Source organism: Leucoraja erinacea, chromosome 13 (assembly GCF_028641065.1).
Source record: "Leucoraja erinacea ecotype New England chromosome 13, Leri_hhj_1, whole genome shotgun sequence".
In the NCBI taxonomy this organism is placed as follows: Eukaryota; Metazoa; Chordata; class Chondrichthyes; order Rajiformes; family Rajidae; genus Leucoraja; species Leucoraja erinaceus.
The window spans coordinates 38,612,218-38,634,301 of record NC_073389.1 but is presented as its reverse complement, the minus strand read 5'-3'; the positions used below and the strand labels follow the sequence as shown (position 1 = coordinate 38,634,301).

Below are 22,084 nucleotides of genomic sequence, written 5' to 3'. Positions count from 1 at the left end.
GAGGAAGCTCTGCAGATCTAGGTGACCTCCCGTAGCTGCTTGGAACACGTCCCCACCTCCGCATTCCGCCTTTCCTTTCTCCGCCCGAAGGATGATCCTCGACCGAGGGAGCGAGAACTCGAACGACGGCGAGAACTGGCTGATGTCGAGCCCCATCAACCTGGGCTCCTTCTACCAGAGCTCCCCCGCGGCCAGCGAGCCGCCATCGCCCGCCTCGCCGCTGTCCGAGACGTCCAGCTGCGGCGTCCCGTCGCCAGGTATGAGAGCGACACCTCCTGCCACAGTTAGCGTCACGTCCCCTCACTCAGCCCTTACAGGTTCGGCCGCCTATCCTCTTAATTTCCCTCTGCCCACGAATCTTAACGCCCCAATCCCCCTTTTCCAGTCCGGTAGACCTGCCGCCCTTCCCCCTTCCATTTCTAGCAGTTTCTCCCGCCCAGATTATAGGCGCTCCCGCTGGTCAAGGCACGATGGCCCCATTCCCCCTCCCTTTCCCCCTCCTCTCTCTCCCCCCCCTCCCTTCCCCCCTCCTCTTTCCCCCCCCTTTTCTACCCCCCCAGATTATCTCTCCCTCCCCCTCTCCTCTTCCCCCTCTCCTCTCCCCTCCCTCTTCCCCCCTCCCTCTTCCCCCCCCCCCCCTCCCCCTCCCCCTCCCTCCTCTCTCCCCTCACCTCCTCCCCCCTCTCCACTTCCCCCCCTTCACCTCCCCCCCCCCCCCCCTTTCCCCCCCCCCTCCTCTTTCCCCCCCCCTCTCTCTCTTCCCCCCCCCCCCCTCTCTCTCCTCCCCCCCCCTCTCCTCTTTCCCCCCCCTCTCCTCTCTCCCCCCCCCTCTTTTTCCCCCCCCCTCCCTCTCTCTCCCCCCCCCTCTCCTCTTTTCCCCCCCTCTCTCTCTTTTCCCCCCCCCCCCCCTCTCCTCTTCTTCCCCCCCCTCTCTCTCTTCCCCCCCCCCTCTCCTCTCTTCCCCCCCCCCTCTCCTCTTTTCCCCCCCCCCCCTCTCTCTTTCCCCCCCCCTCTCCTCCCCCCCCCCCTCTCCTCTTTCCCCCCCCCCCTCTCCCTCTTCCCCCCCCCCCTCTCCCCCCCTCTCTCCCCCCCCCTCCCTTCCCCTCCCCCCCCCCCCCCCCCCCCCCTCCCCCCCCCTCCCCCCCCCCCCCCTCCCCTCCCCCCCCCTCTCCTCTCCCCCCCCCTCTCTCTCTCGCTCTCTCTCTCTCTCTCTCTCTCTCTCCCTCTTTCCCCCCCCCTCTCTCCCCCCCCCCCTCCCTCTCCTCCCCCTCTCCCTCTCTCCCCCCCCCCCCTCTCTCTCTCTCCCCCCCCCCCCTCTCTCCCCCCCCCCCCCCTCCTCTCTCCTCCCCCCCCCCCCCCTCTCTTCTCTTCCCCCCCCCCCCTCCTCTTTCCCCCCCCCCCCTCTCCTCTTCCCCCCCCCCCCCTCTCTTCTTTCCCCCCCCCCCTCTCCTCTTTCCCCCCCCCCCCCTCTCTCTTCTCCCCCCCCCCCCCTCTCTTCCCCCCCCCCCCTCTTCCCTCCCTCCCCCCCCCCTCCCCCTTCCCTCTCTTCTCTCCCCTCCCCTCTCCTCCCCCCCCCCCTCCCCCTCTCCTCCCCCTCTCTCCCCCCCCCCCTCCCCACCCTCTCTAACTCCCCCCCCCACCTCCCACTTTTCTAACTCCCCACCCCCCCACTTCTACCCCCCCCCCCCCTCCGTGCCAGCTGCCAACACTTCCATTTGCAGTAACATTTTTTGTTCCCGTACTTCCTCTAGCCTGGTACTGACCATTTTGTTTCTGTCTCGTCAACTTCTCTGCTACTCAATTATTGGGTAAATAATTGAACAGTTAGGGAAGTTTGCGTTGATCGATGAGTAGGGCGGGGCTGCGTCGGACAACAGTGAACGGGATTATTTTGCGAACAAAAAAATTAAAGCGCTATTTTGCTACTTTAATAGAACAAGATTGGGAGATAATAATCCTTTTCCGTGACTGCATCTGATTTAATAGTCTTCAAAATAAAACTGGCGAATTTAATCTGACATACCAAGTGGTCTGGAACAAGAATTTGATTTCATTTTTCGAGTTGTACGAAGGAATCGCGTTTACTGATCCAGTCTGATTGGTGTAAAATGATGACTAAGAATTGTTCGAACTGGATCAAAGTTCTTAGATTTCTAGTAGATTATTAATTTGGAATGGTGGCTCCTGATGTTTAGTTCAGCTGTGGTTTAGGTTAGTTTGGACAACATGTATTCTTGCCTGTTTCAGGCACATGAGGCGAGTCATCAAAGGAGGATGACTGAGCTTTGGTGCCTTCCCTCACAGTGGGAAACTTTGATTCCGCTGTGTGGGGATGTCTATGTTAAAGACTATCGTGTTCTGTGCTTTTTATTCGTATGGCTGTATGGTGGCCACACATTTCACACCAATTGGTACATGTGCAAATAAATGTCTCGTGTCTTGTCTTGATCTGCAGCCCTAGAATTTCCTCTGCCTTGACACTGTTATTCCAACTTCTCGCCTTGCCCTAGACTCAGTTGGTTCCAGGATCAAGTCCAATTTGAGAGATTTGAACATGGACATCTTGGCTGATTCTTTGCAGCTGGACTATAACTTCCAGATAAGAAGTGAAACTAAAGTCCACCCACTCCCTCGGGGTCAATGCACAAAGCAGAGTATCTGGTCTTTACTGCAGTGCTGTTTGTCGGAGATGGCTGACTTTAATATGGCTGCTGTGTTTCCTTGGGTGTAAAAGACATTACTGCCGCTGTTTAAAATGCTCATCCTTGCATTTCCTTTTCTAGTGGCCTGCTTGGGAACAGCAAGGGCTCTGAAACAACCCTTCCAGGGAGTTAGAGTGAAACATCCTGTCAAGGACCTCCTCAATTACTTGAGGAGCACTCACTCAGACACCAAGCTGGAAAGTCACCTGGTAAGTCTCTCTGATTTTTCTTTTTCAGTTTTTTTGTTAAATTGCAATAAATCTGTTTAAATAGTCAAACATTTGAAAATTCACCACTTGCTTAAATGCTAAAATTTGCTTTTTAACATTAAGCAATTCAATCTCCTGTTATCTTTGACTAAACAGCAATTGGATTTAGATCAAATGGAAAGTTATTTGGGAAAATTATCTATATCTATATTTTTTTCTTCTTCCATGTAGACTCATTCAAATTCATCAGAAGAGCCATTTTCTCGTAAGTAATTATCTTGCAAATTTGTAGATGTTATTTTTAAAACAAATTGGAACATGTGCTGTACAGTATTTTGGGTAGTTATACATGAGCAGGATATACATTGAATGGCAGGGGCATGGGCAGTATTGTTGAACAGGGAGATCTCAGGAACTGTTATATAGTACCTTGAAAGCAGCAACACAAGTTGACAGGGTGTGAAAGAATGAATCAGTAATGCTTGCCTTCATCTGCCAATGAATCGAGTTGGGATGTCATGGTGCTGATGCACAAAACATTGGTGGGACTACACCTGACGTTTTGTTGCTGTGCAAGCGGAAGGATGTGATTAAGCTAGAGAGGACATGGCAAAGATTCACAATGATGTTGCCTGGATTGGAAAGCTTGAGTTAAAATGATGGAATGAGCCTGGTTTTCCCAGAGTGAAGAAGGCTGAAATGACATGATGGAGCTATATAAAATCATGGGAGTCATAGATAGGACTGATAGCCAGTGCCTGTTTCTATTCTTGGGGTGTTTAAAACTAGGTTTAGCTGGAATGAACTACCAAAGCAAGTGGAGGTAGGAGAACTAGCAGCATGGAAGAGACATCTAGGCAGGGACTTGAATGAGCAAGCCAGAGGGATTTGGGCCAAATGCAGGTAAATGGAGTTAGTTCAGAAAGGCACTTGGTTAGCTCAGAAGGATTGGGGAGGAGGGTCTGTTTCTAAGATGAATAATACTATGAATCTAAGTGTGATTAGTGTAGATGGGCTTAAGGATGAATGAAAGCGGTAGACCTAAGGGCCTGTTTCTATGCTGTACAAATCCATGACATAATTTACTTATTGATCTGAACAGAAATAAGAACTGTCCTGAGTGGCCAAAAAAGATCAGCTTTGGAAAACCTAACGGATGCACCTCCATATAAGCAATCTGCAACGCCTGCGTCATCCTACCCACTGGTAAGAATGGTTGAACAATGTTTGTTCAAAATATAGTCTTGCTTTTGTTGTTTCTTTGGTGTAGTCTCTAGATTTGCACATGACAGTAATATTAATGCTTGTGGGAATCCAGAGTACAACAATGGTCATTTTATTACAAGGCAGTGAAACTATGACGCACTTGCTACGGCAGTTGTCAAATAGGGTGTAATTTTTAAATAAGATCATTTATTTGACTAATTGAATTGTCTAATTTGTTTTTCAATGTAGACTCCGCCCCAGACTCCAAGCTCCGAGAATTCAGATGGAGCCCACAAAACTGAATCACGAAATGATGTGACTCCAGATGTTCTTGAGGCCATAATTAAAATGTTGCAGAATGACACCCATGAGATTTCTCTGAATACTGTCCAGGTCAACTGGGCCAATGTTGCCAAGAATGATCAAACTTTCCATAAGGAAGGAAAATTCCGCAACAACAGTTGTATGCAGCAACTCAATGAATGCCATCTAGCCTCTGAACTGTGCCAGGACTTTAAGCAATTCCCAGTACGTAGTCCACCGCAAATTTCTGGACAACAGGAGGACCTGAAGCCATATCAAGCTGTCCACCAATCTCCAACTTTCCAGCAAGTTCTCCCCTGTGGACAGGTCCTAGGTTTTCACCAGATGTCAAATGATTTTCCAGATTGTACATTTGCTTTTCCAATGCACCCAAATCCATCCATGCCCGAGGAGTTATCATTTCCTCAAATTGGTGACCAGCTTGTGGGCAGTCAACAATCGTCTGAATTTTATATGCCAAGTTGTGGCTCCCTGCAGCCTAACCCCCAGGGTGATGTGTCGCAGCATGCCTCTTTGTACTATCCATCACAAACTCAAGGCAAGTCCTTTTTTCAATGGCAACTTGAACAAGAGGAGAAGAAATTGTCCCATCTTACTCAAGCGCAACTTCTTTCCAAAGACTCTGATGGTGACACGTAAGTGTCTCTAAATCTTTGTTCTTGATGTGTTTTTATTGTGCCCAGTTTTCAATGTGTACCTCATTGTAAGACTTGTTTCTTAGATTTGTTCCCTAGACATTCTGGAAAATATAATTGTATTTTCATAGTGAAATTCAATGTTTCTTAATCTGAAATTGCAGCACTGAAAGCAATATTATTTATGAAGGCATGCTGGTAAAAATGTTGTTTAATTTTCAAAAATTAAAAAATTGAGCAGTGGTGAGTTCTTGTGTAGGAAAGAGACTGATATTATAAGCTGCTTTTAGTTTATAATCTATTTTTTGTTTATGTTCCAGTCTTTTACACATTACTGCTGCACAGGGCAGACGGGCTCTTGCATATGTTCTTGGAAAGAAGATGGCTGCTGTTAACATGATAGATGTTAAGGAACACAATGGTCAGGTAAGCATACATTGACACATCAGCCATGCAAAAAACCATTGTCAGGATTTAAAGGCCATTGTGGAAATATTGATTTTTAAACAGAAATTCTCTCTCCCCCCCCCCCCCCCCCAATTTTTTTTTTGTTACAATCTATTTTTTCAATCGATTTATGTAGTTTGTTTAGGTTTGGTTTTAAGGATATAGCAAGAAAACAGGCCCTTTGACCGACGGAGTCTACACTGACCATTGATCACCCATTCACAATAATTTTGTATACTGTTTCCTCATCTACTCCATGCACACTCATGCCAAATTACAGTGGTCAATTAGCCTAAAAAACCTGCACATCTTTGGTATGTGGGAGAAAACCAAAGCATCTGAATTAAATCCATGCAGGCACAGGAAGAATGTGCACATACAGTGCCCTCCGTAATGTTTGGGACAAAGACCCATCATTTATTTATTTGTCTCTGTACTCCACAATTTGAGATTTGTAATGAGAAAAAAAATCACATGTGGTTAAAGTGCACATTGTCAGATTTTATTAAAGGGTATTTTTTATACATATTGGTTTCACCATGTAGAAATTACAACTATGTTTATACCCCCCCCCCCCCCCCCCCCCCCCCCCCCCCCAATTTCATTACAGAGGCAAATAAATAAATGTTGGGTCTTTGTCCCAAACATTATGGAGGGCACTGTACTTCACAGACAGCACCCATGGTCAATATTGATCCCTGGTTACTGACACTGTTGCAGCAGCTCTGCCATCTGTGTCTCTTGTGTCACTTTGTTTTACAGCTTCATTTGTGTTGCAAGCAATAATCTCTCAATATACACTTTCTTGCTAATGTTTAAATGAAATGGATTTGTTTTTCAATAACTGCATGACTTGCATTGTGCAATAGCTACACTGTTTGCTTATTACACTAGTTTCTTATCTGTTTGGCATTTGTTTTTTTTCCATCCATTTCCTTGTATGAGTTGGTCAAACATTCCTTTCTCTTTTAAAGAGTGCTTTACAAGTGGCTGTTGCTGCCAACCAGCACCTGATTGTCCAGGACCTGGTCACCCTTGGAGCACAAGTTAATACTTCGGATCGCTGGGGTAGAACACCACTGCATGTCATTGCTGAAAAGGGACACTTTCATGTGCTTATGGTGGGTGTTTTTTTTTTGTTTCCTCAACTTGTGATTCCATAGAAGCTTCATCTTCAGGAGGCCGCTGATGCATGTAAAAACCGACACGTTTTGTAAATGTTTTTTCCATTAAATTCCCAAACATAAAATATTATGGGTAGAAATGTATTTTTCAAAGATTTCATGTAATTTGGATTATATTGGAAATATTCATTATTTTGGAACCTAAAGGACAAAAAAAAGATACGTTTGCCTCACTATTTCCAATATTTTTAGTCTTTCCACCATTTAATCCACACTCTGTCAAATCTCATAATATGCTCTTAATTATGCCAGTGAGGTGCTGGAGGTGATTAAAACAGCTTTCCTAATGTTCTTTTGTCAACCCAGGAAATCCGATCTTTTTCTTGCAAATATATCTTAACTCTTCTATTTGGTTGCCCTTTTTATGTTGGCATCTGGGCAATTTTGTATCTTGGCCATTATGTGAATACATATCATTTTTTACATAATCGTAATGTGCATTTACTCAATAAACAAATTGTGCCTCATTTGTTGTAATATTTGAATTAAGTAACAATATGCACCATACTTTAAGTTGAATACTATTTACAGATTATCTTTGTTCCTTTGCAGGCCATTGAAAAGGGTTTATCGCTAAGTTGTCAGCATTTCAATCTGGAAGTTACTAACTTTGATGGTAAGATCTATTAAAATTTCTAGTGCAAGCAATAGCCAGATTAAACATTGTCAAAATAAATTTAGTGGACACCACTTTTCAACAGTCAGATAATGCTATATTGTTTTGTTGAACCAGACAGCAATTTCTCAAATAATATTCACTAAAGGTAAAAAGGGAACAAAATGGAACTTTGGAATATTTTTTGACCAAAATAATTTGGATTGTTTTATAGAAATTGTTTTGCTTTTACTAGCAGCTGTAAATTGTGATGCGAACTTTGAATGTTTCTCTTATCTTAGGTATGACTCCTCTACATTGTGCAGTCTTGGCCCAGAATCACATGGCTCATGAGCTTCAGAGTAAACTTCATCAGCAACCTCTATCTGTTGAGACACAAGAACTGGTCATGACAAGCAAGAGCTTGTTGGATACGATTAAAGCCTTATTACAGATGGGAGCTTCTATTGAAACTCGGGTAAGTTTGGATTAGGCTCTAATCAAACAATAGAGATTGCAGGTGCAATTAAAATGGCTCTGGGCAGTCAGTGTTGTCAGTTAGTCAACTAAATGATAATTATTTTGTCACTGAACAAATCTATGATTTGCCTTTTTAAATAGCTCAAATCTATGTCTTATTTTCCCCCAGGATCGGAAGAGTGGTCGCACTCCTCTGCATATGGCTGCAGAAGAAACGAATGTCGAACTTCTGCGTTGCTTTCTTGAGCAACCCACCAGTCTCAATGTGGTAAATGCCAAGGTAAGATTACAACCCAGGCAACCAGCAACCACTTAGTCAATAAAGGGAGTTTGTTGAAAAGAGTAAAACATTTGATGCCTTTCAATGTCTAGTTGGCTCTGATGAATTTTCAGGCAGCACTACATCTAACTGGTGATAGCCACTACACTAAACATACGAGTGTTCAGAATGAGTGTTTTTATGTTGATGTGAAGGATGATTAAAACCTATTGTTGGCTTAAGTGTGTTTTTGTTATTTGCAGGCATATAATGGGAACACCGCACTTCACATTGCAGCTGGCATGCAAGACCGGCTCAGTCAGGTAGATGCAGTTCGGCTTCTGATGAGAAAGGGAGCTGATCCCAGTGCCAGAAACCTGGAGAATGAACAGCCAGTACATCTTGTACCAGATGGTTTAAGAGGAGAAGAGGTGAGTGAGCAGTTGTGGTGAAATCTCCCCATTCTTCAAAAAGTTGTACCTGGAGCCTTGACTGCATTAGCAACCCAAAATATAGCTTAATAAAAGCTAATTAATAGTGGGGGGGGGGGGGGGGGGGGGGGGAAGTAGCTTCCTTCAAAAAACAATTTTAACTGAAGTGAAACAATATTGAAAGTCTAATTGCTTACTCTCGCTTCTCATTTGCAGGTTAAACGGATCTTGAAGGGTAAAGCTGCCCAATCAAGAATGTCCCTCTTCTGACTTCCTATTTTGGGATGTTTCTCGCCACCCTCGCTGTCAGTTAGGCAGTCTTGTTAGTTTTGTACAGAGAAATTTGCTAGTTATGAGCAAATGTGTGTTGTTTCTTTTAAAGAAACTTTAATTGTTGACTACTGTGTAGTACTTAGTAAACAAAAGCATTCTAATGGTAGTATTAACCTTTTTTATGTTTTTAGAATTGTGCACCTTTTCCTTCTTTAGAGTTAACAGAAGGGATTGAGTTAACTTTGGATCTGTCCGTCTGGATTTTGTTGTCAGAAGTAAAGTGATGCTTCCTAATGTCTATCTCCCTATAAGTTGGGTCCCCCTTATCATACCTTGTTTTGGGTTTCTGGCAGCAGTGATATTGAGCAAAGCGGTCAATCAGATTCCAAACTTTTGATTGACCAAAAACTAGAGATAAAATATATTTTTAAACTGGTTGTCACCACTTTATAGAGCACAAAATAAAAATTGTAACATACGTGAAATTTAAGCAAAAGCAGAAATGCATTTTTGACAAAAAATCTTTTTTATTGCTGCATAATATTTGAAATATTGTTTAATTATAATCCGCAGATGTAAGCGCGTGAGTTTGCTGATTAGTAATTATATCTGAAAATTCCATTTTAATGGTTCTCTTGAGCAGTGGATCATTTTCAGGGTTTTATCAGTGAGGACAGTATATATATATATACTTGGCACTTTCATCCAGTCATTGCTTTTACTTGGATTAGACTTAAGGGCAAAGTAACATAATTGTAGAAGAGTATTAATGACTGGCAGCCACTTCACTTTATTGACATGCATCCTAGTGTTGCAGTGGCTGGCAGTTTTGTTCTCAATGTAAATAACAAAATCCAGGTCATGACGATTTAAAATTATTACAGATGATCAGTGCAACATATAGTAATGTTCTGATGCATATCTTGTCATAAATACAATATTCAGAGTATTTAGTTATTCGAAACTAGGAATACATCTGTGGGGGATGTTTAGATATATCCAAATTCAATGTTTCCCATAGGTTGGTAAAACATTAAAACAGCTGTATTGAAGCCATGATCAGGTAAATCAGAAGATATGGTTTTAATACGAATATGGCTTGAAATAAGTTGCTTTGTTTTTCAGCACTGATGTGGATATTTGCCTTTGTTTGTCCATTTATGTGAATATAGATCTTTTTGGATCAATTCTAATTTACCATTGATGCAGCAAAAGGAGTTTACTTCTGTAAAGTGCACAGTTCTATTTGGGAAATATCGTCATTTGTTTGGTAAGGTGGTCTTCCCTTCTAACAGGAAGGATTTGTTGGATTTATTCTAGGTATTTGCACAGGAGATTCTGTGATAGAGGGATTATACTAATTAATACATTTGAAGTTTTAAAAAAAAAAAAACCAATGAAGATCATTACAAGAAGGAAAGAGGTTTAATGAAAAAGGGTAGTAGTGTGGCAAATATTAAAGTCACTGCTGACTAGGACATTTTTGGTTGATGGATGAATTACTGGTTACAATTTGGAAGGTGAAAGTAATGGCATTTGCTGCACTCGTGCTGAAAGAAAGTGACAAAATAGAGAGAATTTTGGATGACTACAAAATTGTATGTGCAAATATCTGAGATCACTTTGGATATAAACACATTTGTGTTTAGTATGTTTGTTTCAACCGATATATAGTTGTACTTCTCATTTAGGAAGATTTTGTATTTCCCAATCTCAGTATGCCTGTTTTTTGTTTTTTTGTTTTCCTTGTGATTATATAGTGATTTTTAAACTAAATTTGTTTATACTTTATATCATTACATGTAGATGGATTAAATTTAGCTTTAAAGTGCCAATAATGAATTTTTGGGGATATTTTGTTAAATCATTCAATGAAGTATGTCTTGTGGACAAATTCTGTTATTTGATGAAACATTATATTAAAGATTTGAAACATTGATTATCTTGGTGTCGGTATATTTCCTTATTTTGGCTCTTCCTGGCTGGGAATAAGGAGAAATTAAACTCGGTCATACAGCATGGAAACATGCCCTCTGACCCAATGTCTGCCAGCTATCAGGTATCTAGCTACACTGCACCCACTTCCCAGCACTTGGCCTGTAGCCTTCTACCCTGTGACATTTCAAATGTTCATATAAATTGTTCTTAAATGTTGTAACGCCACCTCCTCCACCACCCCCTCCAAATTTTGGAGGCAAAAGTCCACAAAGATAGCCCTGGATGTTTTTCTCAGAACTTCTGCATGTACTGCAAAAAAAAAACATGGCACCATTACAGTTACTGAAATCCTTATCTTCTTCTTGCGTATGGTGTGCACAACCTAAAGTTGTAGGACAACTTGTTCTATTTGATCTTATTTAATTGCGCAAGCCGAGTTGATTGCATTAGTCGAAACAGTGAAGGTTGCAATCTTCCACCCCTGAAATCTTTGATAGTAAGTATCTAAAATAGAAACATTATTTGATTTATGAAATCAAATAATGCTCTGAAATGTTATTTTGCCACTCATTGCAGTTAAATTCATAGTTTCATTCTATATTTGTGGCCATGTTTATTAGTGTGCCAGCCACTGAAACATATATAAATGCAAACGTAGATCAGTGGATTGAGCAGCCTAGAGCTTCAGATTCTTTCATTTAAAATATATATATTTTATGGTTGATTTCTGACAGCAGGTTTTTAATATTTTCAACTTTGAGTTAATCTATTTGCACTGAGGCATAGAGATTGTTTAAAGGTTAATCAATGCTTGCACAAACTATATTGCAAAACAAGAATTTCATTGTCCTATCAGGGACATGACAATAAACTCACGGGTTGCTACGTTGCACTGTGATGTAGTAAAACATAATGATGTCTAATAGTGTGCTAATTCTGACAAAGGCTCCTTTAAAAATAAGGGAACGGTTTGAATCCAGAAAGAAAGGAGTGCCTAATCTCTTACATATTTAATCTGTACTATAACACACAATCCCAAGGACTGGTTCACACCTACATACGAACAGGGAAGTACAGAGCAGGTGCTTTCCCACAAGTGTGAAATAAAAAAAAACATTGGGTGTTTCCTATTAACTGGAACGACCAGTGGCAGAACACCTAGGTGATTCATGGCTTGTGCCTGGCATTTGGGAAACAAATGCAAAAGAGCCTCACAGGTATGTACAGACGAAAATGTTAAGAAGTACCAGCATTTATATCAAACTTTTTCCTTTTTTAGCATGTATCGGAGCCAGAGGTACTTTAAAAGGAAGGCACTGGTAAATTCTAATGCAATATGATAGCCAATCTAGGCGCAATAAGAAAGCCATAAATGGCAATAGAGTATAGGGCATAATAATTTGCTTTAGACAAACAAAGAAAAATGTGTTTGTCTAAAGAAAAGAACTGCAGATGCTAGTTAAATCGAAGATAGACACAAAATGCTGGAGTAGCTCAGCGAGACGGCAAGAAATTAAAGCTGCATTTGGTCCTTGAAGCATCTATCTCACTGATTCCTTCCCAAACCACGTATATGCTTTGATTTAAAAAAAAGTTTCAACTTTTCTTTTAAATATATGCAACTTCCACAGGTACACCACTCACTTTACTGTAGGTTTGCCTTCTTAAACTGCTCGCTAAACCTACGTGTGACAACATCATCTCTTTATTCATATGTACTTTCCAATCTAAAGCCGCTTTAAATAATATGCCACTTTTCAGTTCTTTTTAATAGAAACGGGTACCCACATTAAGCTATGTCATACAATGTTTGCCATGATTTTGCCCATTCATTCATTTGATGATCAGAATGAGAGAGTGGGAAGAGAGACCAATAAAGTGCACTTTAACTTTTCGGCGGCATGGTGGCGCAGCGGTAGAGTTGCACCCTTACAGTGCCAGAGATCTGGGTTTGATCCTCATTACAGGTGCTGTCTGCATGGAGTTTGTACATTCTCCCGGTGACCATGTGGGTTTTCTCTGGGTGCTCCATATTTTTACATGCATTTTGTCTACATGAGAATCTTGGAGGTTAGTAGCTGCCTTGTGCAATCTGCTAGTGAGAGCTGAGCAGCTGTAGATTAACCCTTACTAATCCATGCCATTTATAATCTCCACTGCACATATGTGCATGCCAACCTTTACATGGTATTATGGTATTACACAGCTTTACACTATGAAGGTCAGCCCGCTCTCCACCGACTGGATGAGAATGGCTGGCAGTTTAAATGTTCCTGTTTGCTTACGGAATAAAGTGATCTTTCACTCTGTGTGGGTTGTTGTGGATCAATGATAAACATGGTGTCAGAAGTGGGATTCGAACCTACGCCTCCAAAGGACCCCTCAATAACCCCTTCTCCTGGGTCTCCATCATGTTTGCAGCAGTCAAGAAGAACAAAGACGAAATAAGGATTTGCATCAACCCTGAAGATTTAAACACTGCCGGCAAACGACCACACCATCCGATGTGGACGGTGGAAGGGGTCGTAGAAAGACTGGGTAAAGCCAGAGTCTTCTCTGTCCTAGATGCAAATAACGCATTTTGGCAAATGACCATGCATCACATTCGCAATGCCCTTCGGATGCTACTGATACTTACGAGTGCCATTTGGCATCAATTCAGCCAGTGAAGTTTTCCAATGTACTATGGAACAACTCTTTACTAGCTACCCATGCGACATAATGATGGACGACACCCTGATCGCCGGGCGCAATGCACAAGAACATGACTCAAACTTGAAGTAGTTCCTGGATCGTGCCAGAGAAAGAAATCTCAAACTCAACCCCCTCAATTGCAGGTTTTGGGTCGACGAAGTGACTTATGTGGGCCACGTGTTCACCAACAACGGACTCAGGCCAGACCCGTCTAAAACCATTGCCATCAACAAAATGCCATAATCTACGGACGTGACCAATCTCCAACGATTTCTAGGCATGGTAAACTACCTGGGAAAATTCATCCCAAACTTCAGCGAACTGTCAGTCCCGCTGTGACAACTAATCCACAAGGATACACACTGGTCCTGGCACCAACACCAGCATAGGGCTTTTGAAACCCTCAAACAACTAATGTCTTGTGCTCCAACCCTCACATACTTCAATGCCGAATTACCCATCACCAGTGGTGGACTGGCCTGGCCAGGGTGTCAGCTTGCCCGATCACAGTTGAAACCGATCACCAGCCCCAGGTCAGTATTCTCAGTAAACCAATCCACACGGCACCAGCGTGTTTACAATGCATGATGATGGAACTACAGAGATATGACATCAGACTAACCTACAAACGCGGTAAGGGCATGCACTTCGCTGACATCCTCTCATGGGCACCTTGCCCAACCTGCGCAAAACACCTTTCTGATGGTGAGCACGAGGGGTACACGGTTATGATGGTCTCCGGCCTTCCATCCTAGTGGCACAAACAGCTGCAGAAAAAAGGCTACAATTGCTGGCCACTATCATCCGCCGCGGCTGGCCAGACAAACAGCACCACCTGCCGCAGGCTGTCCGCCCATTCCACTCTGACCACGATGTCCGTCATTCAAGATGGCATTATAATGAAAGGACACAAGGCAGTTATCCCGATGTCTCTTCACAGCAAGTACTTTGAAATTGTCCATGGGAGCCATCCTGCCGCAGAAATAAAGGGCCTGTCCCACTGTCACAAGGTTGTAGGAGGCCATGATGCTAGTCGTAGGTACTCGTGGCATCAGGTAGGTCGGGGCGTTTTTTCTAGCATGATGAAAAATGTCCACGAGTAAAAAAGGTTGTGAATTAGGTTGTGAAAGTGGGACAGCCCCTTAACCCTCCAACATGCAAAAGGTATGCTTTTCCGGCATTCTCGAGAAAGTTGCCGCCTGCCTGATTTGCAATAGCGTGACCCCCCACCCCCTCACCACAGAAACAACCACTTCTCCCGCACCCCACACCGGACTTACCCTGGTCCATAGTAGCAGCCAACATCTTCGAGTGGCACGGCAAACAATACCTGGATTTAGTCGATTCCTACTCAGGCTGGTTCAAAATCGACCTGTTCAGCAGCCCGACCTCAGCCATGGTCATTCAAAAACTCACTCGCCACTTCTCCGTCTACAGCTACTCTCAGACAAACATCATTCAATTCTCCAGTCAGCTCTTCAGGGATTTCACGAAACCCTGGGACTTTCACCACACCACCAGCAGCCCCGAGTACCCGCAGTCCAATGGCCTGGCCGAGCGCGCAGTTTAAGAAACTGTTAGACAGGTACATGGATAGGACAGATTTGGAGGGATATGGACCAAACTCGGGCAGGTGGGACTAGTGTAGCTGGGACATGTTGATTGGTGTGGGCAAGTTGGGCCGAAGATCCTGTTAACTAGATAAAACTAAGGCAATACCACCACTCTCCACATACATTACATCTACTTAACTCCTTTGGGGTCAGTCTGAAGGGTCCCAACGGAAAACGTTACCCATCCATGTTCTCAGTAGAAGCTGCGTGACACACTGAGTTACTTCAGTAACTTTGTGTCTTTTTGCAAACACATTCATAATGTGTCTGTGCCTTTACTTTGAACAAAGCATTTAATTAGTAATATATTCCTATTCTTTCCCAGTTTATTTTCAAGTATGTACATAATGTCCCTTTTATAATTTCTTAAAAAATCCCCATCTTGCGCTGGTCCAGCTCAGGGTTACAAATATATTGAAAGTCTGATGAAGGCTCTCGACCTGAGATGCCACTCATTCCTTTTCCCCAGAGATGCAGCCTGACCAGCTGAGTTACTCCAGCATTTTGTGTCTGTCTTTGGTGTAAACCAGCATCTGCAGTTCCTTCTTACACAAGATATTTAATGTTTTAACATTTTCTGTGGTCAGCAAAATTCTGCAAAGCTAAAATTGTTTTAGTTTTGCTCTGCAATATGATACCAAATGACCAAATGCGAGTGGTTATGAATGAAATTTCAAATCTCCCTATGTTGCAATGACACACTGCTCAAGCCATATAATGTAATGGATAAATGAAGAAGTAAAATCAACATTGGGCAACATTTTGAATTTGACTTTCACTTTCCGAGGGCTCAGTTTCAATGATGTTGTAATTTTCTGGCTATTTGTAGCTACAAAACCAAAACTCGGCCCTGACTCTTTGATTGTGAAATTTTTACTGAATAAAGTGAAGTGGTAAGAAGAAGGCAGAACAAAGTGACTTTGGTTGGTTTCTCAACTAAAATATTCTGAATATCAGTAGAAAATTTCCGTTGACATCGATAATATTTAAATGCAGAACTAAGCATAACCACAGGTGTTCATTTATAATGGTGAGCAAATGGCTGCTAAGTAATAGGTAAATAACTGGAACTGATTAACTGAAGTCAACTGACTCGGATTATCTTGAAAAATATGTGAGTTTGGATAGTCTATATATTATTCTGGGTAACAAATGTAAAAGTTACTAGTTTTGATGATAATCATTTTAAATGAATTAAATTTTTGAGGACTAACGTGATTCATATAAAATCATTTGAAATACCAATAAATTATTAATTATTAATCTGTTTTTTGTTCTATTTTATTTAATTCCTTGTTAACAGAAAATATTTTTAGCTTGGTATTTATCTGATCAAAAAGTCCGATGTCCACGATCTGTCACCTAGTGTTCATACTGGGGAAAGCCTGTGAGAACTTGGTTCTTTTTTAAAAAAAGACTAACCTTTTGAGAAACCCTGCGTGATTTCAACATCTGAGTCAAGCGATGTTGGGGGAACTCTTATTGCTAAATGCATGAGGAAACCCCAATTTGTTACTAAGATAGTTAATCAACGGTAACAAATGATGAGCCACAATGACAAGAAAGTTATTTTTAGAATTTGTATTCAGCTTCTCAATATTAGTCAATTTAGAAACTGCCACACGTGTTTCCTTATGGGGCAAGCACCCTTTGATGCGTTTGCTTGAGCTTCTGCTTTTCGAATCAAATTTCCATTTTTACAGTTTCTGTAAAGATTGACTACAGATCTACCCTGACATCAATGGCAATATTGTGGCACATTTTTTGTTTGAGACTGACCTGGAGTATTCCTGTGACATGGGCATCTCCTCTGTCCGGTCCATCTTGCTCCATCTATGCCAGAGTCTGTAGATCATATCAGGAAAAATGATACTTTGTCATTTGCTAAAGATCCTTAGCCGGGATCTCTTCATGGCATGTGGTATTCAATCACCAGCACATTGCAAACAGGTGTCCTTTATAAACTTGGGAAGTGAGCAAACACAAGTGCCCACATTGTTAAAGTCAATGTAATCTTGATTTCATGGTCCCCCAGTCCTCTTTCTAAAACATAAGACAAAGAGGAGAATCTGCACCAGCTATGTGTTACTAAACATGGTGTATCTGTTACTTTTAAGACAAATACAACTGCTGGAAGTTCTTATTTTCTGGCTGAATTGTACATGGTTCTCTGAGACTGGATTGGCCCAGAGCAACTGGGAGCAGGGTAGACAGTCAGAAAATTTCTCACAGGTTGGAAATACCAAATACTAGTGGGCATACCTTTAAGGAGAAATGAGCAAAGATTAAAGGAGATGTGTGGGGTAAGTCTTTTACACAGAGGGTGGTGGGTGGTGCCTGGAATCCGCTGCCGTGGGTGAAGTTAGACACAACAGTGGATTTTAAGAGGCTTTTAGATGGGTAAATGGATGTGCAGGGAATGGAGGGGCATGGATCATGTGCAGCCAGTTGAGATAAGTTTAGCTTGGCATGGACATTGTGGGCTGAAGGGCCTGTTGCTGTGCTGTACTTTTAGATGTTTTATGTTCTATGTTAAAATCCTTGAGAAAGGGCATCATCTCGCTATATAGAAAGTGAGTGGGAAGAGATCAAATTTGGTGACATCTCATTGTAATATATCTTACAAGATTCTGTCCATGGTCATTGCCAGTCAAGTTTGCTCTGGGGAAGGTTGTTTACATGCACTGTACTTGACAAGAGAAGATCTGTGACAGTCTTGTGCTACTCAGAGGTATAATTGCCAACAAGCGGGATTGGATTGGACAATTGCCACGTTAGAGTTGGCTCGCAGAATATTGCATTATTTCATGATGAATACTTCATGCTTCATACTTGCATGCTCTCCAAAATAGGATTTGGGTATGGGATCTATAATTTGATGCAACTGTTTTTATTAGGCGATGCTGCTGAATCAAAAAAAAACTTGTTTCTACTCTGGTTGAGTGGATTCTGGGGTGGGGGATTGCAACCTTCACGTGGTCCACCCTGTTTCGACTAATGCAATCAACCCGACATGCACAAACATAAGATCAAATAGAACAAGTTGTCCTGCAACTTTAGGCTGTGCACGCCATACGCACAAATAAAAATAAGTGGACTCTGAGACAGTGAATAAAGTCTATGTGAGATCTGCAGTTTCTCCCACAAGGACAAGGGTTTCAAGATACAACAGATAAGAGGGTAATTTGAGAGTGGTGCATTCCTTCTGCCACTCACACAGGGTTTTTTGTGTGCTCCCAATGCATGGACTTGAAGTTCTCTATACCATCCTACATTTTCAGAGTCATGGGGATACAGTACAGTCCACAGAGGCCAAAACAACCATCAACCAGCCACCTACACTAATCCTACATTAATCCAATTATTTTCTTCTCTCGTCATTCTCATTCTTACTAGCCCCAAATTCTACCACTGACTTTCACACTAAGGGCCAATTAACTTACCGACCACTTACAGTGGCCAATTAACTTACCGACCTGCACACCTTTGGGAAGACGCTGTAGCACCTGGAGGAAACTCACATGGTCACAGGTGGGACTCCAAACTCTCGACAGACATCATCCAGGATTAGGATTGCACCTGGGTCTCTGGCATGTGAGGCCACAGCTCTACCAGCTGCACCATTGTGCTTTTCCTCCTCCAGTTTGAGCCCGTCATGGGCAGACATTCCCGGTCGTCAATGGGAGCCTCTGCACTTCTTTAAATTAATCTTTAAGGGCATCCTTGAAACTCTTCCTCTGTTGGTAACTCCTTCTCAGTTCAGAACTTCTACAAAGTGTCTCTGTTTCAGAGACTTGGGGTCAGACTTGCGAATGACATGGAAATACAAAAAAAATGCCGATCCTGAAATCTGGAGCAAGTAACCTGGACAGAGTTGCGATTTTTTCCCGTATTGTATCTCCATCTGCACTGCGGCCTAACATTGAGGAGTTGGCGGCCTTTGCTGGAGACCGACTTCGAGAGCTACACCGCAGGTTCCTACGGATTTACCATCGCAGAGCCCGCAATCCCTTCGCCAGGGATCGACCTCTGAGCTCCAACCGCGAGTGCCTGCAGACTTTAATATCATGAAGCTCGAGGTCTCTGGTTAGAGACCGACTTCAAGAGTTCAAGAGAGTTTTATTGTCATGTGTCCCTGATAGGACAATGAAATTCTTGCTTTGCTTTAGCACAGCAGAACATAGTAGGCACAAATACTAAACAGATCAGTGTGTTCATATACCATTGCATAAAAGTATAGATACATGATAAGGGAATAATGTTTAATGCAAGTTAAAGCCAGCAAAGTCCCATCGGGGATAGTCCGAGGGTCTTCAAACAGGTATAGAGAGTATTCAAGAAGGAACTTCTTGTTGCCTGGGTTTCAACAACTAAGTTACAGAGATAGGTTGAATAAGTTAGGTCTTTATTCTCTGGAGCGCAGAAGGTTAAGGGGGGACCTGATAGAGGTCTTTAAAATGATGAGAGGGATAGACAGCGTTGATGTGGACAAGCTTTTCCCTTTGAGAATAGGGAAGATTCAAACAAGAAGACATGACTTCAGAATTAAGGGACAGAAGTTTAGGGATAATATGAGGGGGAACTTCTTTACTCAGAGAGTGGTAGCGGTGTGGAATGAGCTTCCAGGGGAAGTGGTGGAGGCAGGTTCATTGGTATCATTTAAAAATAAATTGGATAGGCATATGGATGAGAAGGGAATGGAGGGTTATGGTATGAGTGCAGGCAGGTGGGACTAAGGGAAAAAAAAAAAAAAATTGTTCGGCACGGACTTGTAGGGCCGAGATGGCCTGTTTCCGTGCTGTAATTGTTATATGGTTATATGGTTATATGAACTGCAGATGCTGGAAGATCGAAGGTACACAAAATTGCTGGAGAAACTCAGCAGGTGCAGCAGCATCTATGGAGCGAAGGAAATAGGCGATGTTTCGGGCCGAAACCCTTCTTCAGACCTTCTTCAGGTAGAGAGAGTAGTTCAGCACTGCTCTCTGGTTGTGGTACGATGACTCAGTTGTCTGATTACAGCTGGAAAGAAACTGTCCCTGAATTTTGAGGTGTGCGTTGTCACATTCCTATACTTTTTGCCTGATGGAAGAGGGGAGAAGAGGGAACGGCCAGTCTGTGACTCGTTCTTGATTATGCTATTTCCATGCTGTACAGTTCTATGTTGGTGTTGGCTTAATATTGTTATGTGCACTGTGAGGCAGTGAAAAACGTAGTCTTGTCTTCTATCGAGGTGAATCATTCATACAATCAAACCATGCAGTAGATAGTATTACAGCTGCAGAGAATGTGTAGATAAAAGAAAGAATGCAAGGGCCACATCGAGGGAGAAGGCAGGCACGGGTTATTGATTGGCCATGATCACGATGAATAGATAGTGCTGGCAAATGGCCTCCTCCTGCACATATTTTCTATGTTTTTCTATGTTATACATCCTCAACTCTATGACTATCTTTTTTGATTCATTTTAATACTCGACAAAAGGAGCAAATGTGGAAATGCCAAATGTCAGAAAGTAGTCCTTAGTCACTCACAAATGCTTCCAGATAAGAAACAATATAATTAGATGCTTGTTAAGAAATGATCAGCCTGAACTGAGGTGCTGTTTGTGTGGAAGCTTGCTCTATGCAAATCAACTTGTTTCCTGCATTTCAAATTTGATCAAATGTACATTATTGGCCGTAAAGAAACCTGGGGTTGTGATAGCTGATGTATTAAATACATCTTGATTCTTCTGGATTTCATTTTTTGCTTTTGTCAGGTGACATGTTGTCTGAAATGGATTAAAAAAAACTTGTTTAAACAACCAAAAACCAATTGCACTTCAAATTGGAGAGAAATGCTTTCACGTTTCATCAATGTTTTATGAACCTAGAATTGTTTTAAAGATATAGATGGAAACTCCACTGCAACCCACAGTAGTTCAAACTGAAAAGCAGATTGCCAGGTTGACATTTAACAAAGGTATTTTTTCAAATATTCACAAAGTTATAGTTAGTCATTCAAAGTAATTGTTCATAGGAAGCAATGCCTATGAAAGTAACCAATTATTTTCCTAGACCAAGTGTTTTCTCTTTAAGTATCAGAGTGATTAATAACAGACACACAATCTAGGAGCAGAGGTGGGCCATTGGTTCCACAAGCCAGCTCCTTACAATAAGGCCATGGCTGACCTGATTAATCCCATCTACATTCCCACCTATCCCTGGTTACTTTTCACCCTCTTGTGAATTAAGAATTATGGCTCATGGTCTAAAGGGCTTGAAGTGCTCACTCCAAGTTACCAATCTCAGACCTGTGCTTGCAGCTTCTGTATTTCTAGCTGGTCCAGTGAAGTTTCAGGTTAACAGTAACCACTGGGATATTAATGGTGGGAGACTTGGCAACGGAAATTACATTTTGAGGGTAGTTGGTCTGTGTTCTTGCAATTGGTTCCATTCTTATCTATCTAATCCTAATCCGGGGATTTCCAGTTATACCTTTTCCACCTACCTCCCACAAATTTGGTGCTGGAGCATTCAAACTATCATCTGCAATCCTGCGGTCCAGGATGAAAACGATCAGGTCCTAGTGCCTGTGGAGTCTGCCAACGATCCGGTATGTTTGCTACGGAAGTTTGCTGAAATTTGTGACTTGCCCTCTAACCGTATTTTAGAGCGAGCCAGATTCTTTACGCGGAAACAACAGCCAGATGAGCCAGCTGAGTGTTTTATTGCTGATCTGCGTTATCTTGCCCAGAGGTGCAGATTTGAAAATATGACTGACCAGCTTACCAGGGACATTTTAGTAATGGGGATGCTGGATCAGAAGTTGCGTTCGGAGCTACTGAGAAAGCCTGACCTCACTCTGACCGAGGCCATGCACGCATGCAGGTTGGCCGAAGTTGTCGACCCGCAGTTTGGACAGCGGGAGTCCGATAGCCGAGCTATCAATCTAACGTTTCTCAACAGACCGCGTCCCAAAATAGACTACAATAAACCCGTTCCGCGAACGAGCAACCCCCCTGGTGCTCACATTGTTAAAGAGTGCCCCAATTGCAATTTGTGCATTCTATGCAGTCGCAGTGCCCGGCGTACGGTAAATCCTGCAATTTC

The 22,084-nt window shown here is 42.6% G+C and overlaps 1 protein-coding gene across 1 annotated transcript; it reads left to right on the top strand.

Annotated features, from left to right (window-relative positions):
* The first annotated feature begins 91 nt into the window (after positions 1 to 91).
* On the top strand, positions 92 to 10,685 carry nfkbiz (nuclear factor of kappa light polypeptide gene enhancer in B-cells inhibitor, zeta). The gene is made up of 12 exons (XM_055644958.1): positions 92 to 257; positions 2,784 to 2,911; positions 3,143 to 3,176; positions 4,014 to 4,117; positions 4,367 to 5,076; positions 5,397 to 5,502; positions 6,498 to 6,644; positions 7,260 to 7,323; positions 7,605 to 7,780; positions 7,952 to 8,062; positions 8,305 to 8,472; positions 8,689 to 10,685. The coding sequence occupies exons 1-12, from the start codon at positions 92 to 94 to the stop codon at positions 8,740 to 8,742; spliced, it is 1,968 nt and encodes a 655-aa protein (XP_055500933.1). The 3' UTR covers positions 8,743 to 10,685.
* Positions 10,686 to 22,084: the final 11,399 nt, after the last annotated feature.